We start from the raw sequence: 22,621 nt of genomic DNA on the forward strand, positions 1-22,621 counted from the left end.
CGATGTACTTTTAGAGCTTCGGATCATTAATTGTTACCTTGGGCAAGTTCTGCAAGCACCTAGTATAAAATGCCATTTTCAATAGTCTGAGCCGCTTTTCCCCAAACGCAGAAGCTGACGTGCAAAGAACCCATTGCCATGAAAATACAACATATCAACATGGCAACAAACTACACTTGACTTGACACTCCTACAGCTGAATAAAACAAACTGGTTAAAAATAAACAACTATAACAGGTGTTCTATGCCACGGCCCCACTAACAGCAGTAGCTTCTGGCCAAAGATCACCAATGCTACAAAATATGTGAAGAAATATTGACTTTTCTCACTTTTATTCACTATTAACTAATTAGTCTTAGCATAAGTGCCGCCTCCTGCGTTCTGGTTTTAATTGATCATGGTGGAAAATTTTATTATCAGGTAATTCATTATGACTTTATTTGATGTCGATGTCATAATATTGTCTTAATATTTAAAATGTGGTCTTCTAACAGAGCATGAAGAGTCAAACTACTGTAATAATTTAATCCTTGTGGCTACATTTTTTATTTGCAAATTTAAAAATCACCCCAATTTTCAACATTTTATATGGCTAATTTTATTTGAGGAAATGCTTAAACATTACAATAACACACACAAAAAAACAATCTGTATACCAATATGTGAGTAGTGGAAGATTTGATTTCTCTTGGGTTTGTAATATTTTCTACTTTATTTTCCTCACACTGTGTTATTTTGTGTATTATTTTTATAGACTATTCTTTTTATGTATTCCTTTTCTTTATATGTCAAAATGTTTTTTTAATCTGATGTATACTGTTTATTCTTCAACCTTCAATAAAGATTTACAACAAAAAAAAAAAAGGTTGTGTAGAGCAAAACTGTAAATGGTGACAGTTTGTAGGGACAAACAAACCAGTAGGTGGCGATAATAAGGCATATTCTGGGGAGGTTACATTTTCTTGTTTCTCCCCAATACCATGAATGAGATGCAATTTAAAATGCTTAGTATCCATTTTTATAACTCACGATGAGAATTTGGAACATTTATTTGAGATTTTTTTTATGGATTCTGGATGGACTGTAATTGAAAGTCTTTATTATTTACATCTTAACAGACAATACAATGTTTGTGTTGTGAAAAATAAATGTATTCTATTTGGAAATATTTTATTCAGAAGATAATTTCCACAAGAGTTTGTTTGTGATGCTTTAGTTGGTTTTAAGGTCTGTGATTCAGCATCAGGGGATGCTGAAAATAAACGCTTCTAAACTTTAGTTTAGAAGTGCTAAAGTGAATCTGATGCAGTGATGCTGATATTTACTCAAAGCAGCCACTCCTAGCTATGTTTGATGCAAAAGTTATTTCTGTAGAGTGGAATGTGTATGAACAGCAGCATTTTGTTTGTGAAAAAGCATCAAACTTCAAAAATACTCAGTTACTAAACTAACAGGTACCATAGAATTGCACAAAAATCCGTGAAGGACAGCGAAGTCCCAGAGCGAAATTCCATGAAAGACGTGTACGGAGCCTGATGCTGGAAGCCCATTAAAATGCCTCTACATGGTTTTAAACTGTGATTGTGAGCGTGAGTGGGAATAATAATAGCAACAGGTATTTTGTTCCATATAACACAGTAGGAGTGTAACAAATAAACCTTTTATGGATGCAAACTCAACTAAAATCCCACCTGTGCATATAGCTCCCATATTTATATTTATACCCAATATCTATATCTCTTGCTATAACCCCTTATAGTCCATACATACATAGTCTTGTACATCTGTAAATAAATATTTATATATCGTAGAGCACTTCTGCATAGATGCAAACTACATCTCGTTGCTTGTACTTGTGACAGTGCAATGACAATAAAGTTGAAATCTATTCTATTCTATTCTACCTGTTTAGGATTGTATTTGAAACTTAATCAATTACAAATTTATTGATGGAATTTGACTTAATGTCGTGTTTTGATTGTTGATTCTATGCTGCATTGTGTTTCTGTGTTTGATATGATGTAAAGCACTTTGAAATGCCTTGCTGCTGAAATGTGCTATACAAATAAAATGTGATAGATTGATTGATTGAAGCAATGTAATTGGATTACATTGTAAAATTGAAAATGTGAAAACTTTTGAATAAAACTTAAATTGCAATTTTAGAAAAATTGTAGCAGACAGGAAAAAGATTAATAATTTTCAGATAGCCCAAAGCTTTGTGATTCACCTAAACTTTGAATGGAGTTTCTAGCTTAAAGTAGGCAGAAGTAGTTAGTTTTCAAAGAGTAATTTTGCTGAATTTTTACATCTTCAATACATTTCAATGAAGCAAAAACTGTCACGAAAAGCTTAATATTTTAAAGAGTATAATGAGTATTCAAACCAAAGGTCACAGTCATAATGTCCTTAATGAGATGAATGTTTCTGATGAGCAAAAGTAGATAGGACAGATATAAAATAGTCGGAGTAATAATAAAGAGAAACTGGAAGACAATTATCCGTCTTTGGCGCCACCTGCAGGTCACATTTTGTTATTGCCGAAATACATTACTGGATTATTTCTCTTTCATTTTGCAATAAATCCTCCCAAGGCGCCCACTTACATCCACGTCACCACAGTTTCGTTCCTGGTATCTTTTTATATAACTTCTGAAGTTAATAATCAGTGAAGGTTTGTTGGGTTTTCCATTGTTTTTTAACCGGAATCCGGTTTTTCCAGGTGTGTCGCTCCGCAGGTGTGTCTACGCTACACCTCGCTTTTCGTCAGTTAAAAACACGGAAGTTTTGAGGCTGAGGGAGGTTCTCCTGCGGAGTGAGGCAACACTTCATGCTGTCATCCAGCGCATAAATCTGTCCAGACTCCGAACCTGAACGCTTTCTGAGCGGATCTTTTTGGTGAAATGTCATCCGCCGCGCAGAAGCAGCCAGGCGGCACGGAGAGCCTGACGCCGTCCGCTGTCAACCACATTCTGATGGAGTTCCTGATTTACTTCGGCCGAGCCGTGGTGGTCTTCTACCCGGTGTACCTGACCGGGTACCTGGGCCTCAGCATCAGCTGGATCCTGCTCTGCATGCTCATGTTCACCTGGTGGCAGAAGAACCGGCGGTGGAAGGACGTCCGGATCGATTCTGCGATCGACTTAGTGGATAACGAGGCGAATATTATCAGCAGCGAGCTGAAGAAGTCCTTACAGATGGCTTCGTGGGTGAGGAGGAATCTAATTTTCATAACTTTAGAGGTTTAATGTCAGCAGATGGTTTCACTTTACAGGCTGGGAGCAACATTTCTGACATTCTGCATGTCTGGAATGGTGTTTTTTACTCATTTAATGCACCAACGTAGTAAAAAAATAACACAAGTTCAGGACTCCATGAATGCTGTTTTTGTTCTTTATTTGCATAACCAACCAGGAGCCTGACCCACGGATTGGTGCTCAGTTTTGTTGCAGGAGTTTTACCTCTGCACATTTAACTGCACCACACCCAGAAACGCAGTGACTCATGTAACTGGAGAAGAACAAAACTTGTTTCAGTGTCGGAGGAATGTGTGTGATCACAGTCTGGGGTTTATCAGTGGATTGTAGCAAAGTGCTTACTGGTTTTAAAGTCAAAACACAGTATCCACCTGCAGAGCACAGTTTGTTTCTGACACATAAGATACAGAACAGGACTAGAGCCACTGGAAAAACAATTAAATCTGACATTTCCTCCAAATTCTACTGCAGCATATTGGAGCCACTGTAAATAGAAAAAAAATGAGTATATTTCTGCCACCAAGTCAGAAATGTTTAGATTCACATCAGGAATGAATCTTCTAGAAAAACACAGACATTTCTGAGTTCCAAAAGTCAAGAATTTGCAAGTTAAACAAATAAGAAATTTTTAGATTAATCTCATAAAATTTCTAGAAAAATTTGAACATTTCTGAGCTCCAAAAGTCAAAAAAAATTGCAAGAAAATCAAATCAGAAAATTAGAGATTAAACTCAGAAATCTTCCAGAAAAAAAACACATGGAAAGTTTCAAAAGCTGAAACTCAGAATCTGACTTCTGAAACTCTGAAATTTCTACCTTTTTTCCAGGAAATTTCAGAGATTAATTAAAACATTTCTGAAAATCTACAACCTTTTTAGATCAGGATCTTTCACTTTTTCAAGAAAATTTCTGAAATTAATCTCAAATTCTGAGCTATTTTGGCAGAAGTTTACTCTTTTTTTCTATCTAATATGCCATTGCAGAATTCAAACTCCTTTTATCATTTTTCTTCTGACTTTAATTTCAGAATTCTGACTTTTTTTTTAATCGAAATTTGGATTCTTGTTTGTTTTTTTTTCAAAATTCAAACTTTAACCTCAGATTTTTTTTGTCCAATTTTTCTTTTTTTTTTTCTAAGAATTTTGTCTTTCACAATCTGAGATCAAAGTCAGAATTCTTAGAAAAATTTCAGAATTTGTTAATAAGCATCAGAATATGATTTCTAATTTTGTTTCCAATGTTGCTGCTTCAAAGAGGCCTTAAAACCCCCAAACCAATGTATCTTTAATTACAGCAATGGAAAATTATGACTTTCTTTTAATCAGTTTACCCGCAGATTTATTGTTTAATCCAGCATTACATCTGCATTGACTGTTTTCCTCCCAGATTTGATCACAAATCACTTTAAAAATCTTTCATTTGCTTCCTCTAAAGATTAACTTCACCGACGTTGAGAAAGTTCAGTGGGTGAACAAGGTACGATACTGATCATAATAAAGTTATTCTTTGCTTTTTTTTTGTTGGGTTCTTCTGTCAAGGTGATTATTGAACCATTGGGTTCTGATTGGTTGTGCCTTGGGTTTGGTCATGTGATCAGGTGTTGGAGCAGGCTTGGCCCTTCTTCGGGATGTACATGGAGAAACTTCTGAGAGAAAACATCCAGCCGACGGTCAGGATATCCAACTCTGCGCTCAAAATGTTCACGTTTACCAAGATCCACTTCGGACACAAAGTGAGTCTGATTCGTAAGCAAGTTTAAACTTAATGTAAAAAAGAAAGTACATAAAATGTAACGTAAAAAGAAAATACATAAAACTCTAATTCTAGAGTTTTATGTATAAAACACACTTCAGATTGACTTTGAACTGTCCACTACTGGGTAGATTAGCAGCTGGTTAACTACTTTACACCTGGTTATTGCTTCTTTCTCTTTTTCTGCTGAAAGTTTAATTTTAAATCATGTGAAAAGTAGTGGTTTGCAATATTGACTTAAAAGATTTATCACAAAATTCTCTGGTACTATTGTAATAACAATAAAAGTAACAATAACAACTATTATTACTACTTCTTTAGGTTAATGTATGGCTGTGACTGCATTCATAGCCACACAAACAAATACTGGTGTCAGTAAACTGCACATAGTAACTGCATTTAATCATATTTTTAAAATATTTTTATACCTACCTTGAATGAACAGTGGAAATAATATTAAAAATTAGAATCCTGATAATACTGACATTTCTATGCATTGTTTATTGAAATTTATCACAACATTGATAAATAAATTTCAATAAGATATTTATCATAATCGATACGATAAACGTCCACCCATACTCTTCAAAAACACAAAATCTCACCAAGTATTTTTGTCTAGTTTCCAGTGCAACTTTCTTGGTAAACTTGAAATAAGACAAAAATTAACTATAAGTAACCTTTTTGCAAGAAAATAGTCTTTTTAAGTCAATAACTCCTTAATTTTGATGGGACAATATTAAACTTAAACATAGGAACAATGTCTTCTTATAAGTGAAATAATCTGCCAACAGAACAAGTAGTTGTATCTCCCGTTTTATTTCAGTACTAGCATAATCTATCAATTATTTTGACAATTAATCGAGTATTCAAAAAAAATAGGCTAGTAAAAAAAAACTATTTTGTTTCTTGTATTTAAGTTGTATTACCTAAAATTAAATACAATTTAAATATTACCTTTAGTCTCAAGTTTGAAGCATAAAAAACATTTTTAAAACAAAAATATCTATTTTTACATCGTTATTCTTCTTGATAGGCAAGTACATGTAATTAGTTAAAATGTATTTTCTTGTACATATGTAGCATGCCAGATTATGTACTATTATGTAATATATATATTTTAAAAAAACCGTTACCTTTTAGCAGCCACGAAAGTGGACGTTTCCAGCGGAGGTGTTGCAGCATCGAGGACGTGTTATTGTGAAATGTCAATTCCGTTTGGCAGTACAGACTCTGAACTATATTTTTTAAAACATATATTTATACTTAATTTAAATTCATGCCATAATTTTGACACTTTTTGTCTCTTTTTTGGCGGCATCTCTTTACGTCACTCGCCGTTGTCCTCCATAGCTGCTAATAGCACTTAGCAATCGTCAACGTTCGTCAACGGCTCGTTGGCGGAAAGTGAAAGCTTAGTGCAACGCAAATAACGGTCCGACCGGAACACAGCGCGCTAAATGGTAAAAGATAATTTAACGAAGCTTCGACATGGATAATTTGCCTCGAGGAATTTTATACTCGATGTTCTGCAGTCATTCAATGAATCATTACAGCATTTGTGGTCGGTATTATACTGTAATGAAGCCTCTACTGTTGTCTGATGATATGCTCAAGGTTTTCAGTAATGTCCGCCATTTTATTGTATGTTAGCCTGTTTAAGCCCCCGACTCTGATGCTGCTTCTTCCTCAACGAGTAAAATCAGCTCTGTCCGTTCACTGCTGCGCCTCTAGTCCAGTCTGTTGTCCAGGTGAACACAGCGGTATTTCCTGCTTTTTTTTGTTCAAGAATGAAACAACGTAGATAAGATTTTTTCCTCTTTTTATCACAAACTATCAGAATTTGGAATCTGTGCTGTTACTTGAAATATTTTTAGAACCTGTGAAAAACAGATTATTTTATGATTTCTCTACATGCTAAACCCTAGAATTGAAAAAGGGTGTACTTTGTTTTTAATATGGATGCACCGATCCTCATTTTTTACTTCCGATACTGTTTAGTGTCGGCCGATACCGATCCAATACAGAAACACACTGCTGAATTGACTTAAGATGTTAAACATAGATAAAAAGTTATGAATTATACATTTATTTGATAACTCTGTACCAGTGCAGCAAGTTTGGTCAAATATGTAAAAACGACACAACTCTAACTTGTTAAGTCAAGTATAATTAGGAGTATAACAGCCAATGCTAATTAAATTATAAAAGAAACTGAAACAGACAGAAACTATAGGTTGACTACCTTGGTCAAACATGTAATAATAAACTGCAATAAGCCTTTCAAATGGTTCATAAAGAGCAACTAGGAATTATAAATGTGATGTAAAATAAATAATAAAGTGTAGAATTAGACTGAACAGATCTGCCCGTATGGATCAGGTACATTGCCACTGATAAGAATAGGTTATTTTTTCAATATAGGAACCGATACAGATTTTAATATTGGTTTGGTGGATCACTAGTTTTTAACATGCAAGCTAAACATAGCTGGAGATGACTTTGTGCCTCCTGTTTTGACTCTTTTTGACGTCGTTCAGCCTCTCAGGATCACTGGGATGAGAGCATACACCCATGAAGTGGACCAAAGGGAAGTGATTCTGGACATGAACATCGAGTCAGTGAAATTAAACACATTTTAGTTTCAGAGTGAGCTCTGTAATCTCTAATCTGCTGCGTTTTCCTGCACAGTTACGACAGTGACGTGGACATCGACGCGGATGTGAACACAGCGATCAAAGTTGGCATTAAAGGACTGAAGGTTGGTGTTCATGTTTCATTTCTGCTTCTCCTGTTTCTGTTAACTGCTGCTGTAAAAACCTCCTGACTCTGCCAGTTCCGAGGAATGCTCAGAGTCGTCTTAGAGCCTTTGATTAGTCAGGTGCCGCTGGTGGGAGGAGTCACTTTTTTCTTCATTCGCCGCCCTGTAAGTCCACACACACATATTTAAGTGACTAGTAAAGAGCAGCTGTAAGATCAGAACTCATGTTTTTATCCTCAGACTCTGCAGATCAACTGGACCGGCATGACCAATTTGTTGGACAGTCCTGCGTTTAGGTCTGACTGATGGAGTCTTCTTATTCACTCACACCTGTTGAGGTTTAGACATCCTCTTTAATCTGATCTGTCCTCTTTCCAGCTCCCTGTCTGAGGAGACCATTATAGACATCATTGCGTCCCTCCTGGTTTTGCCAAACCGCATGTGCATTCCTCTGATTGACCAACTCAAAGTAGATCAGATGAGATTTCCTCTTCCTCGGGTGTGTATAAGATAAAACCTGAAGAGCTACTGACACTTTAAATCTGTCAAACGCGTCAAGAGTATGAATGTCCTCAAAGGACAGATTGTGCCAGAATGTATTGATAAAATCCATTCAGAAACTGATAAAATATTAATAAATAGCTGTATCCTCATTTAATAAGAATCTCTTAATACTAAATATTGAACATCTTCTCACATTGATCAGTCCCTCTAGGATATATATATATATATATATATATATGCAATCAAAATCACTGATATTTGTGGCGCTAATTTAGAAATATTTATAAGAAATTTTGCAGTAAACGCTTGAAAACCGTTTTAATTTGATTTAGAATTTCATATTTGAGCACACAACTGTTATCTTGAAGGTTCTGATTATGTGTTAATCTGGAGTTTAGAGGACAGGAGTTTAATCCAAAACGTTCTGATGTGAAACCTCCTGACTGCTGCCCCCTTCAGGGTGTGGTCAGGGTCCACGTGTTGGAGGCCAGGGACCTGGTGGCCAAGGACACCTACATGATGGGCATGGTGAAAGGCAAGTCGGACCCTTACGTCACGCTCCGAGTCGGCAACCGACTCTTCAAAACCAAGACCATCAAAGAAAACCTGCATCCGAAATGGAATGAAGTTTATGAGGTCGGTAACAAAACGTCTACACGCTTTGACTCATTTGATGATTTTTGAGGAATTATGCCGTCATTCCATCTGTTCTAAAACGTACACGACTGATTTGCATTTTCCTTTATGTGTGTGCTTTGTTAAACGGTCACCCACTCTAATTTGCTCACCTCTACACCCATTAGGATTTAAAGCTTAATTACAATCACACATTTCTTTCTTTAAGAAATTTACTCAACTTTATAGTCTCTGAAATTATGAACAGAAAAATCTTTTCTTTGCAGTTTGTTATTCACGAGGCGCCTGGACAAGAGCTGGAGATGGAGCTATATGACGAGGACAGAGACAAAGATGATTTCCTGGGAAGGTAAGAGCCAGTCCTACAGAAGTGTGCCGCTGGATACGTTTTTGAATACTATGCTGTTATAAATATTATCATATTTGTGGAAACACTTCCATGTTTTTAACATGGATATTTTGTTTATTAAGATTACAGCAAGACATCTGTTAAAATGTCTTAACCTCAGTTGTGTGGAACGAAAGCGAAGGAGGCTGTTAATGCGACGCGTGTGTTTAAATCCTGGACCTGATTTCATTTTTGCATGTGTTACATGGCTGTAGATTTTCATGACTCACGACGTCATGCCACATAGGAGTCTGGTTTTGGCTATGAATAACTCCAACATATTCACCAAATGCAGCATAAAAGCAGCCAGAGCTGAAATGTGGACAGAAATCTTCGGGAACCTGTAATTCTAAGGTTCCTTCTACAAAATTCTGAATAAACCAGGAGGAAGAATCATCTGACGCGTGTAAAAGCAATATTATGGTTATTGTGGTGCAAAAATATGTGTCTTTTGCTTTCCTTGTTCATGTGTGTGATTTTATACGTCTATCATGTTCAAAATAAAGACATTTTTCTCTTACTTTAGATATGACCTGGATTTCGGAGAAGTGAAACGGGAGAAAGAAATGGATCAGGTGAGAAAATCCAGAATAAAGTTGGTACACTGCAAAAATACTAAATCTTACTAAGTATTTTTTTTCTGGCTCCTACTGCAGATATAGTTGTAAACAAATATATTTGTAAAGCAAAACTAACTTACAAGTAACTTTTCCTCAACATATGTTTTACATCAATGATTCCTTAATAATGATTTAAAAGTATGGGTTACATTGGCAGATTATTTCCTTTATTGGATGGAAAAAATGTCGTCATTGGTAATAATCTGCCAATGGCACAAGTATATTTTTTAAATCAATATTAAACATGAACAATTATCAGAAAATTCTGAATTTTCTTTTAAATTAAACATTGAATGTGTTTCATTAGGCAAAAAATGAAACATTTTTGACTCGTCGCCTTTAACTAAATTTGTTTGTATTGTAATTAATGCATCAGGCTTTTACGTCATAACTAAATGTATCCATTTAGTAACCATTATGAAAACTTTATATGATTCTTCAAAAGCATTTATTGCTTTTACCAATTTAAAAATTATAAATGTGCATGTGTGCAACATATTCTTTAAATGCAGCAAATTGTTGAGGAAAATCTATTTTTTTAAATTATAAAAAATGAGACATTTGGCATCAATTATGGAATTATGAACTTAAAAAGCTTATATTTTCCTGGAGAGTTATTTGTAGGCCAAATATAAAAATTTTTGCAGTGTAACAACCCAAAGGCTTATCCATTTAAATTTTAAACTTTGTTTATTTTAACCACCGGTCATGTTGTTGAAGTGGTTTCCTCTGGAAAACGTTCCTCATGGAGAGATTCACCTGAAGCTGCAGTGGCTCGCTCTGAGCACCGATCCCTCTCTGCTGAACGAGGTACGGCAGCCTGGCAGGGACATTTCTGTCAGATTAGGGCTCCCTCGTTAACATCGGGGCTGTGAGTAACGTCCCGTCTCTTTTCCAGTCCAACGCCGGCCTGTCCTGCGCGATGCTCGCTGTTTATCTGGACAACGCTTCCAACCTTCCAGTAAGACGCCTGGATCTGATGCAGTTCATTTTCCAAACATTTATGACAATAAGTCGAGTTTTTACAGGTTTTTTTCATGTTGCCCACAGAAAGACCAAAAGGAGTTAACCGTACATCAAAAACATGGGAAACACAACAAAGAGGCCCGGGTAAGACCAAAGTTTCATCTCATTATTGATTCCTGCTTCTGATTATAATTTAATGCTCATGTGTTCAAAGATAAAGTTTTTCCGTATTTATAAAATTGATACCAAAGTGTAACTTCATAAAATGCTCAACATTCCTCATTTATATTTTTAAATACTTTTTGGTGTAGAAGTTTTCATAAAATTACTACTTCTTTATCATATTAACGTAATATGATAAATATAATATATATATATATATATATCAGTATATATTTTTTCTCGTAAAAGGAGTTTATCCTTGTATTATTTTGACTCTAATCTGATAATATTGAGACTTGTTTTATTTTTACAATTTTTTTCTTGTGATAAAATAACTTTTCTCGTATTATTCTGAATTTATTCTTTAATCTGATTTTTTTTGTACAACTCTGCAATATTACGACTTTTCTCATAGTTTTACAACTTTAAATTCTGAATTTGTTTGTATCACTTTATTCTTGTAATATTTTGACTGCTCTAGTTAATTATTTTTTGTTAACCTGGCCTCTGTCGTCATTATAAACTCTGATTTAAAGGTGAACTAAATATTTTTTGGATTGTAGGGAATATAATTATTTGCTGTTTTATTTTCATTCGCAAACTGCAGAAATATTTGAAGTCTGAATATTTTTTACAAACTGTTGAAAACAGTCTTTACATAGTTTGTATCGAACACAATTGAAAATGCTTCTGGCTTTCTCATGTGTTTTTGCCTGTGTTGCCATGGTTACGCTTGTTTATCTTCCTGCACGGGGCCTTTTAGCGACTCCACCTACTAATGAAGTGAGGCTTAGTCATGCAGGTTGAAGGAGTGCCTCACTTCTCAGTGAATTATCTGAAAACGTTCCAGTATTTTGTGCCAGAGGTCGTGGGGTCACCCCTTCGAAGCGGGATTCGACCTCGGCGTTGTGATGTTTGGCCCAACGGCTCGGGCAGATCAGATAGTTTCTGCATCAGTGCCGCGTGCACAACTGGTTTTTCCTGTTTGCTTAGTATTTAATCAGCTGATCTGAAGGGATTTCAGTCTATTTTTAACTCGGTTTTCTGAGTGGAAACAGCTACAAAAAAATCTATTTTTCTGTAGAGTTGTAGATTTCTTTTGTTTATTCAGTTTTCCATTTCATTTTATACATCTGATGATGTAATTATTAAATACTGATCAGTTACTCTTACTTGAATAATTTCTGATATTTGACCCACTATGAATAACTTTAGTGAATGAAGAAAACATTTTTCACCAGACAGGACACACACCTGCAGTTTCTATTGGTCCATAAGCTTTATAGTGGCTGCAGTAGCTGCTGAGCGCCCTCTGCTGGACAAAGCAGGGACTTCAAACATAATAATTGCTTGTTTTGATATTTCTGGAATGTTAAAAATGAAATTTAACCAGCAGCAGCGTTCCAGAGCGATGATGTTTGGAGTAAATGCCTGGTGTTGGGGGGCGTGGCTGCGCTGGGGAATTTACCGACTTCTTCTCTGGTTTGTTTTCAGCTCACGAAGAAGAATGTGGGCCCCAACTCCTACGTGGAATTTACTCTTGATAAGGATGTTCAGAAGAGCAAAGTAGGAATCGGCACACATTTTCTAATTAACTTATCTGCTTATGAATGTTTTATGTTGGCTGTTGGTGTTTAATTGTTTTCCAACCTGCCATTTTGTTTTTACAGGTTGCATATTTGAATAAAAACCCAGTGTGGGAGCAGGGCTTCAACTTCTTTGTGCAGAACGTAAAAACTCAGCAGCTCACACTTCAGGTCAGTCGGGAAACACAGGAGCTGCTGGCATGATGGGAAAATTACTTAACTTCCCTACAGAGTTCTGCTGTTGTTCTTTTTTTTGTCCCACTTAAATATTTGAAATCATCAACCACATATTAAATTAAAAAAGTACATTTAAAAATTCAGTTTTATTAAGAGGAAAAGGTTATATTAGCATATTAAGGCCAGGTAGATATTAAGGTGGATAGGGGGAGAAAAAGAATAAATTTCCACCAAAAAATCTCAGAAATCTTTTAAGGAAAAAACAGATGTTTGATTTTCAGAAGTCTAAACTTTTAGACTTTTGAAACTCAGAACATTTCCAAGTTTTCTTTTCCTTGAAAATTTCTAAAGTCAAACTCAACATTTCAGGTTTTTTTCTAGTATATTTTCCACTTTTTAAACTCAGAAAATGTCCTAAAGTCAAAAATTTTAAACTTTTAAAACTTCAAAAATTTCCAAAAGCTGAAAATTTCCCAGTTTTGAAATGGATATTTATGATATGAATCTCAAAATTTCAGCATTTATTTTGTAAAACATTTTAAACTTTTTAAATTCAGAAAATTTCCACAAGTCAAAAATGTTCAACTTTTGAGACTTTTAAATTTCCTCTTTTTTCCTCTGAAATTTCAGACATTAACCTAAAAATTTGTCTCTTTTTTTTTTCAGAAAATGTTAAACTTTTCAAACTCCGAAATGTCTGTTATTTTCTAGAAAATTTCTGAGATGATCTCCACATTTCTGAGTTTTTTGACTGAAATTTACTACCTTTATTCTACAACGGCCCTAAGGCAACTTCCATACATCTGACACACGAGCAACAAGCAAAGCTGCTTCTCTCGGCCCACACGGGGTTAATTATGCTTCAAAAAACGGACGCTGGAAAAGACTATTGTTGTGCTAAAGCATCTCAATGCCAAACATACAGGAAAATGATCAGTTTATCAAAAAGATCAACCAATTTAATTTAACGTATTAACTGATAACTTGCATTCTTGCTTGATTTAGGTCAAAGACCAGGAGAAGAAATCTGTTCTCGGTTCTCTCAACATTCCCCTCTATCGCCTCTACACCATCTCCTCCATGTGTCTGGACCAGAACTTCCTGCTGGAGCGCTCCGGACCCAACAGCCAGATCAAACTGAAAGTCACTCTCAGGGTGAGTTTTTTCCAGAAAGTTTTTTTTCTAGCAATTTTATACTTTTAACACTCAGATATTTCCAATTTTTTCCTTGGAAAATTTCTGACAAATGTTTGACTTTTCAAACTCAGTAATATTTTTTAAAAATCTAGAAAACTGCTGAGATTAAACTCAAGATTTGTTTTTTTTTTCTAGCAAATTTTTGACATTTCAATATCAGAAAGTTGTATTTTTTTGTATTTCTTGAAAATTTCTGAGATTAATCTAAAAATTTCTGAATTATTCCTGGCAAATTTTAGACTTTTCAAAATCAGAGATTCACAAGTTTTTTTTCTAGAAAATTTAAGACTTTTTTTTTTAATGCTTTACTTTTCAAAGTAATAAATTTCCAAATTTTTTCTAGAAAATTTCTGAGATTAATCTCTAAATGTCTGGGCTTTATTCTAGCACAATTTCAAAAAAAGTTTCAGAAATTTTCAGAATTTACTGGTTGGAATTCATTTATTTATTTTTATTTCTACCAACAATATGCCGTCATAATTACATTTTTAAATAGGAGGAGAAATGAATATCATCTCAAGAACAGATTAAATACACCATCAGTTTTTGCAAAAGAAACATTATATGACAGCGATGTATGTTTTTCTGTCAATGTGACATGTGAGTGATAAAAAGAGATAAATCTTCGTCTGAGGCGCCTTTGACTAGATCCATTTGTGACAAATCCAAAATCGACTGTTGAAAAAACCAGAATGTTAAAATCCAGTTACTCCAAATGCAAAAACAAATAAAGATGTTTAACTGATTACAGATTCTTACCGAGGAACGGCCACCGCCTAAAATCCCCGTCAGTTCTCCATCGAACGTCAAACAGCAGAACCAGCAGGTGAAAGCAGGAGGAAACTCTGCCGCCACGGCTACCGCCACCAAGGCTACCGCCACCAAGGCTACCGCCACCAAGGCTACCGCCGCCTCGGCTACCGCCGCCACACCCGCTGCCTTCACCGCTGCCGCCGCCACATCGGTTCCCTCCAACGGTGCGCCTGCAGCTTCCTCTCCGGGTCTGCCTGGAGTCCCGCTGGATGGGACGAACAAAGCAGCTTCACCTCAGCCGCGGCGCAACTCCTTCCTGGCTTCTGAAACCAGCAAGCCCTCCAACCTAAACATGCGTCGGTACGATTCCCACAGCCTGCTGTCGGAGAACTCCATCGCCTCGTCGCGCTTCGACCTCACAGACGGCGCGTCCTTTCCACAGTGAGTGGAGACGATTTTCTGCTTCTGAAACCTGTAATGCCGGCGTGGTACGGTGGTATGGCAGTGCATTACATAGGAAAAAATTACATTTCTGCCAAAAAAACAGAGAAATTTTGAGATGAATCTAAGAAATTTCTTAGAAAAAACAAGGACGTTTCTGAGTTTCATAAATCACAAACTGTCAGATTTTTTTAAATTTTCCAAAAGTCACAAATTTTAAACTTTTGGAAAATGTCTCAAAAGTCAAAAAGCTCCAAATGTCAGAATTACAAAAAGTCCAAAATGTTTGACTTTTGAAACTCAGAAATTTTCTAGAAAAACAAACTTGGAAAACTCTGAGATTGATTTAAATAATTCTCTTGGCACATTTTCAAACGCAAAACTTGCTTTTCCTAGGAAATTTGAGAGATTTTGGCAGAAATTTCCTCCTCTGAATGTAGGAAGCTGTAAAAACTTAAACTTTTTGTTATTTTTTAACCCTTTCAGGGCCATCAGGGACCATCAGGGCTCGTTTGGGGAGATCAACCTGACTGTTCGCTATGCCACCATGAGGAACAAACTCATGGTCCTGGTTCATTCCTGCAGGTTTGTTACAGCTTTCACCCTTTTATGATCCTCCAGCATCAACATCATTTATTGATATTATTGACCTTTTGCACTTAATCACATTGAGGCGCCATGATGGATGTCGGAACAGAGCGACATCCATTGGTTGTTTTGACGTCCGTCATGGGCAGAGAGTCGATACAAATCCTCAGGACTTGAAAATGTGCAAAACCAGAATTAAAAACTGGAATGTTTCCCTGCAGAGACCTGTTTCCCTGCAGCGACAGCGGCACAGACTCCTACGTCCGAATATATCTCCTCCCAGACGTCTCCTGGAGACACCGCAAGAAGACGCACGTCAAGAAGAAGACAGTCAAGCCTGTTTTTGAAGAAAAGTAAGACAACTCAGTTATCCTGTGAAGCACAGACTAATAATCTGAAACACAGAAAATCATGAAGATTCTCCTTTTTTTAAAAAAAATACAGGTTTGAGTTTGATGTGCCGCTTGAAGAAGCTCAAACCAGGCAGTTGGACGTGTCGGTCAAAAATAACAAGATGTTCCGTAAAAAGGAGAGACCAGACATTGGAATGGTACTTTGAGTTTGGTTTACAAATGAATAATTCATAAACTAATAGCTTAAATTTGGCACATCTTTCTTTGTTTTTGCATTTTGAACAAATGGATTTTAACAATCTGCTTTTTTCAACAGTTGACGTTGGATCTCTCACAGATCGACCTAGTCAAAGGCACCTCAGACTGGTATGGAGCAAAATTTATCTCTTTAATCACATGTTGCATCAACAGAAAAACATACAATAATGTCATATAATGTAGTTTCTATTGCAAAATTTATTCTAAAACTGAAATTAGGAGGTTAATTTTTCCTTCTGTAATTGGCTTTAGATTACGACCAGGGTCATTGCAAATAGAAAAAAATTAAGAAAAATGTATTTAAATAAAATAAATTTCCACCAGTAAACTCTGAATTTTTTTAGGAAAATACATGAAAATTTCTCTTTCAAAAGTAAAAAATTTTGTTTGAAAATTCTCTGAAATTTTGAGACTAATCTCAAATTTTCCAGAAAAAAATTGAAAATTCAGAGTTTGAAAAGTGAAAGATTTGCTTGACATTTTTCTGAAATTTTGACATTAAACTCAAATTTTCCAGAAAAAAAAAACGAACATATCTGAGTTTAAAAGTTAATGGAAAAACATCAGAAATTTTAGATTAATCTCAGAAATCATCTAGAAAAATTTTAAAATTTCTGAGTTGGAAATTTTCACATTCTTTTCTAGAATAATTCTGAGATTAATCTCACTAGACTCTTTTCTAGCAAATGTTCAACTTTTCAAACTCAAAAGTTTCCAAGTTTTCTTTAAGAATTTGCTGAAATTAATCTCAATTTCTGACGGGTTTTTTGTCACTAATTTTCAGCTTTTACAGCTCATAAATATTTTAGAAAAATGTTTTAGACTAATTTATCTATTATGTTTTTAGATTAATCTCAAAATTTCTGAGTTTTTTTCTAGCAAATTTTTGACTCTTCAAACTCTGAAAGTTTTTTATAGAAAATTTCTGAGATGAATCTCAAAATTTCGGATTTTTACTTCTTGCAATTTTTCAACTTTTGGAGGTCAGAAATATCCAACAGTTTTTCTAAAAAAAACTTTAATCCCAAAATTTCTGGGTTTTTTTCTGTTTTTGCTGAAATGTACTCTTTGCTCTATTTTCTTTTTTAACAAAAGCATAACAAGATGCAACTAACTTGAAACTGGATGAAAATGTCTTATAATATTCTGAATATTTTTAGATTTAATTCCCATAGTTTTGAGCAACATGCTCCCTTTCGTGCCCTGATTGATGGTTTGGTTGCTCTACAGAAACCTGTTTGTATGACAATAAACCTATTTTTGTCCATAATGACATTTTCTCTTTTTTTCTTTTTAAGGTTTGAACTTACAATACCTGGACTGTCGAGATCGACGAGGCAGAGTCACTTTTAGAGGAAGTGACTCCTTTCCAGCAGCTTCTAAAACTCTTATTTTGAAATTCTGTTGAGTCGACGTTGTCTCTTCCCTGAATGTTGCAGCACCAAGTGAATGTGCAAATATTTTGTTCTGTAATGTGAGCAGTGTGGGCTCATATTACATATTTTTGATAAAGCTGTTTGTATTATTTTATTGAAAATATATTTTAAAAATGCTGATTCATTCCACAGAGACCAAAAGAATTCGTTTTTTCACTTCATCTGTGCTGGAGTTGGAAATAATCCAAATCAGAAACAACTTAAAAATGCAAATATTTGTTGCACTGAAGTCAAGAGAATCATTTTAAATTGAGGAAATTTAAAAAGTGTCCATGCAGCCGGGTTGTTTTTCTGAAGCTTTGGGTGGAAACTTTCAGAGCTTTTAATGTTTCAGAAAGTTTTTAATCATGTTTTCTGTTTTCTTTGCAGTTTTACCACAAACTGCATTTCTTGTTTAATAATTTCTGTCATCGAAGCGTTTCACTTTAACACATTTTTACATGATAGAGTTCCAAAATTACATTTTATTAAACAGAAAAGTCACATTTATTGGTTGAAAACATCCGCTTTATGGCAAATAACTGATTGATAATAAATAATTTAATTATTTTAGGATTTCTCTGAGAAATTTATGCACTAATTTCTTTTAAAGTTTTTCTGTTATTTTTAAGTTACAAAGGAGAATTGTTTTAAAGTTTGTTGGTGAAGTAAAACTGAATCTTGTTTTCAGATATTTATTAAAAAATAAACCTATTCAAAAAGACACACTGTGGAATTATTTGTTTTTACTGTAAACTTATGACTCTACATGTTAAAGTTCATGAAATAAAAAAGTGTGACAGTTTTTTAAATATGAGCGATATTTTTACTACGATGTTGAATCAGGGTGATGGATGGAACATTTCCACCAAAAAACATAAACATTGCTGAAAAAACATTCAGAAATTTGACATTAATCTCCAGAAAATAGTTTTTTTTAAAAATTTCTGTTTGAAAAGTTGAACATTTGCGAGAAAAAAAACTGATTTTGTGATTCATTTCAATTAAACATTTTTCTCGTAAATTTTTAGCTTTAGAAACTTCCACATTTTTTCTCAAACTTCGGATATTAAAATCTTTGTTTTTTAGTTTATTGGTGGAAATGAACTAAATGAGTAAATGAGTAATGAGTAATGAGTAAATTTCCACCAAAAATATCTGAAACTTTGAGATTAATCTCAAGAAATATTCTAAGAAAAAAGAAAGAAATCTTTTAGGTCCAAAAGTTGAAAGTCAGAACATTTCCAGAAGTCAAAAATGTTCGACTTTTGATACTCTTTTTTTTTCATTTATAAAAATTCTGAATTTAATCTCATATTGTCTGTATTTGGGTGGAAATTTACTTCTTTTTTTCTACTTACAAATAAAGACGATACGTGTTGTTCTGTACAGACTCTTTCAATATAGAAAAACACATAAAAGTGGAATAGAACAGAAATGTTGTTTCTTTTTATTATCATATTCGCTAAATAACTGAACGGAAACGATCAATTGAAATATGGGGGCAATGTAAACAGGAACGTTTGTAGTTGAGTCAAGTTTCTCTTACGTCGTTTTTTAATGTAATCACGCACCTTTTGGCTGCACAATGTGTCTTAAATCGACCCAGTTGGTTCCGATAGATGTGAGATTCCGTTTTATTTATGTTTCTTTTGTAAAGAAGCACAGAAAAGGTTTTAAAAAGCCGTTTATCGGTGGGAGAAATGCATCTGTGCTCATAAATCTCAGTCCCCGCTGCGCTCAGGTGTTTCCGCGTCGCCTAGCAACCGCCCTGGCAACGGAATAAATGTTTCCGTTGATCGCGGAAAGTTTTTAACCACGATGAGTTTAAAAAGGAAGAAACCCGATTTTTCTGATATCCCAGATGTGTATGTACATACCCCAGATGTACGGGTAAGCTGGAGAAAACTGAATTATTTAGAAAATGTTCATTTATTTAATTTATTTTCTCAAGTTCATTTGATTCTGACGCTGAACAAGCAGCCTGGTGTTATCTTTAATATTACATATCGTTGCTATGGTTTTGTAATTTGTTGTATTAAGTTATTCACTAACATCCCTTGTTTAGTCCGGCAGCCAGGAGCCGTGGATTGAAGCAAAACCTTCATTTTCTCTGTTTGAAGGCGCGGATGAAACGACCGAAGCAGCAGCTCCGGAAAGTAAATAAAATATATTTATAATTCTTGTAGCTCCGTGTGAAACTGTTGGTGCATTTAGCTACACTGTTTGGCTGCAGGACATGGAGGCGAAGGCAGACCCAGCGGAACCACCAGCAAAACTGGAATTGGGCTTTACCGCAAACCGACCCCGATGAAGCAGCGCAGCTCCAGGGCGAGCCGGGCGGATCAGAGGGAGCAGGACCGGAAACTGACAGAAAGTGTCGTGGAAACCTTGAGGTGACTTTTCATCAGGCTCCCATGAAAACATGTCCGATTATTTCTACTACGGAAGAGGATTTCAACGATTAAGAATATTTGTATTATGATGGAAAATGTAATGTTGACATTTTTCTAAGATTAATGATTTTTATTTCAAAATTCTGATATTTTTTCTTTCAGGATTTTGACTTTTTCTCAAAAGTTTGACATTTTTTTGTCTATATTCCGACTTAGATCTCAGATTTATATTTCTCAGAATTTGTTTTTTGAAGAATTCAGAATTTTTCTCAGAATTCGAACTTTAATCTCAGAATAAATTTTTCCCAGAATTCCAAATGTAATTTTAGAATTAGTATTTTAAGGTCACAATATTATTTCTCAGAATTTTGACTTTTTTTCCTCTAGATTCCAGCTTTAATCTCAGATTTCTTTTTATCTGAAATTTTTTTTCTTCAAATTTTGACATTTTACTCAGAATTCTGGCTTTAATCTCAAAATTTGGACTTTAATCTCAGATTAATTTTTTCTAAGAATTTTTTACTTTTTCCTCAGAATTCATGTTTTCTAAAAATTTCAATTTTAATCTTAGAATTGGTATTTTAATCTCAGATTTCTGACTTTTTTCCCCCTTAGAATTCAGACTATAATCTCAGAATTCTATTATTGTCAAAATCCAAATAAATATCCAGACATTATGGGTGTATGTCAGTTAAGTAGTTAGCAAATGAAAATAATCACCTAGCTGTTCCTTCCTTGCTATAGGATTTCTAAATCTGTACCTTATCCAAAACTGAAAACCCCAAATTTATTTGGTAGATTGTCGTTTAAAGAATCTATTTGCTTGATGGTGCAAAAACAATTTAAGCAATTCTAAATCTGAGGAAATAAAAGTTACATTTAATTTTTTCAGTGGCCTTAATCCTCTTCCGTAGCATTTCTAGTACATAACAAGTTAATCACACTTCCTGCTTGTGAAATATGCCAGTAATTAAATCATGTTGTCTGATTTCAGCCAGCGGGTTGCTGAGGGCGGCGCCACAGAAACTGGAACCTTCAGGTTTACAGAGGATGCCAAACGTAAATTGGTAAAAAAAACCAAAAAACATACAAGTATATCAGTGTACCTGCTCTGCTTGTGCCAACAGCGGAAATAATTACTGATCCAACATCTGCAGTCGTCCTTATCTCTGCTCTTCAGCCAATCAGCATCAAGGGAAGTGAATGCTGCTCCTGGATTGGCTGATTTATAAGCCAATAGTGTGTAAAGGAGCGTTGTGATTAAAGCTGCTTACTTTGAATATAACAAATTTTCTGGACGATAAATTGTCCCAGATAAATGATGACATTGTTGCTTTGAGACGATTTTAGGGCCGAATAATGGAGAGAAAACATAAAACGATAAAAACGTGCTGATTCAACTGGCAGATTATTTCACTTGTAAAAAGATATCTTTCCCTTATTATTAATGAAATAATCTACTTTTTTGTCAATATTAAGAAATTATTTACTTAAAATAGCCCTTATATTTTGCTGAACAGTTACTTAAGTCAGTTTTGTCTTTTTTCATTTACGCTAGAAACTAAACCCCAAAAGGTCAGACTTTGTGTTTTTGCAGTGTAGTTGAGACCAGCCACATTTGTTTTTGTCATCCCATGTTTGATATAAATCATGCAAATGAAAATTACTGAGCTCGTTTTAATCTGTCATTCGATTTATTTTTATTCTCAATAAACAAACATCTTATAAAAACCAAATGAACTCTTCCTGAGTTCCCTGTGTGCCGCCTGAAAGCGTCTCCCTGCTCCTGAACGCTGCGCTGTGTCCTGCCAGATGTTTGACTACTACATCCAGAGGGGCATCGGCCTGGTGAACCTGGCGCGTCTGCAGGACTCCTGGATGGACAACATCCATGCGCTGATCCCCCCCAAGCTGAGGCGCCTGAGCACATCGCTGGAGGAGCTGGATGTTGAGACCAAGGAGGAATATCTGCAGAGCATCAGGACTGCAATCCGTATGAACCCAATTATTTCCAAAAGATAATGTAAACAAATGACAGAGGTTCGCTGATCCTCTCAGATTCATATGGACTAAATGGATGAATGGCTGAATGTGTTTTGATTATAATCCATTAAGAAAAATCATGATTTTGTTTTTAAGTAATGACTTAATGTCTGCTGTGTTTGACTGCAGTAATGAAAACGCTCCAAGATCAGAGTGGAAAGGAGGCGGGCGCCGAGGAGGAGCTGCCCTCTCACAGACTGGAGTCAGTCTGTTTAACCTTCTAAGATGCTAATCAGATATTTAGTTTAGAGCTAAATACTTAGAAAGAAAGTGAAATATTTAGCGTAGCTTACAAAATGCTAGGTAGCTTTACCTTGACTGCTTTCTGTTGCATTCAAACAACAAGAATCAACTGAAAACATTAGAA

At 35.1% G+C, this 22,621-nt stretch overlaps 2 protein-coding genes across 5 annotated transcripts in view; both read left to right on the top strand.

Moving 5' to 3' along the window:
• The first annotated feature begins 2,779 nt into the window (after positions 1-2,779).
• On the top strand, positions 2,780-18,541 carry esyt3 (extended synaptotagmin-like protein 3). 2 transcript variants are annotated; one of them, XM_028024109.1, is made up of 23 exons: positions 2,782-3,210; positions 4,693-4,734; positions 4,856-4,990; positions 7,551-7,627; positions 7,702-7,771; positions 7,847-7,936; positions 8,012-8,067; positions 8,150-8,270; positions 8,735-8,911; positions 9,178-9,260; positions 9,826-9,874; positions 10,640-10,729; positions 10,818-10,880; positions 10,970-11,029; positions 12,542-12,613; positions 12,718-12,804; positions 13,816-13,965; positions 14,759-15,201; positions 15,688-15,786; positions 16,011-16,142; positions 16,234-16,339; positions 16,459-16,508; positions 17,699-18,541. In XM_028024109.1, exons 1-23 carry the CDS (start codon positions 2,905-2,907, stop codon positions 17,751-17,753), a joined length of 2,613 nt encoding a protein of 870 aa, XP_027879910.1. In that variant the 5' UTR covers positions 2,782-2,904; the 3' UTR covers positions 17,754-18,541. The 2 variants fall into 2 exon arrangements, with proteins under 2 accessions (XP_027879909.1, XP_027879910.1); XM_028024108.1 differs by lacking the exon at positions 17,699-18,541 and having other exon boundaries at positions 2,780-3,210; positions 16,459-16,678.
• An 837-nt stretch (positions 18,542-19,378) lies between these two features.
• dnah7 (dynein, axonemal, heavy chain 7) overlaps positions 19,379-22,621 on the top strand; it is an 86,177-nt gene continuing 82,934 nt past the window's right edge. The window contains exons 1-6 of one of the 3 annotated variants that reach the window (XM_028024081.1): positions 19,379-19,708; positions 19,884-19,974; positions 20,052-20,211; positions 21,206-21,278; positions 22,024-22,204; positions 22,384-22,456. In XM_028024081.1, coding sequence (XP_027879882.1) covers positions 19,637-19,708; positions 19,884-19,974; positions 20,052-20,211; positions 21,206-21,278; positions 22,024-22,204; positions 22,384-22,456 — 650 coding nt within the window. In that variant the 5' untranslated portion in view covers positions 19,379-19,636. The remainder of the gene's footprint in view (positions 19,709-19,883; positions 19,975-20,051; positions 20,212-21,205; positions 21,279-22,023; positions 22,205-22,383; positions 22,457-22,621) is intronic. The other 2 variants (XM_028024080.1, XM_028024079.1) reach the window with 2 other exon arrangements.

The sequence above is a fragment of the Xiphophorus couchianus genome, chromosome 7, assembly GCF_001444195.1.
Source record: "Xiphophorus couchianus chromosome 7, X_couchianus-1.0, whole genome shotgun sequence".
Taxonomy (NCBI): domain Eukaryota; kingdom Metazoa; phylum Chordata; class Actinopteri; order Cyprinodontiformes; family Poeciliidae; genus Xiphophorus; species Xiphophorus couchianus.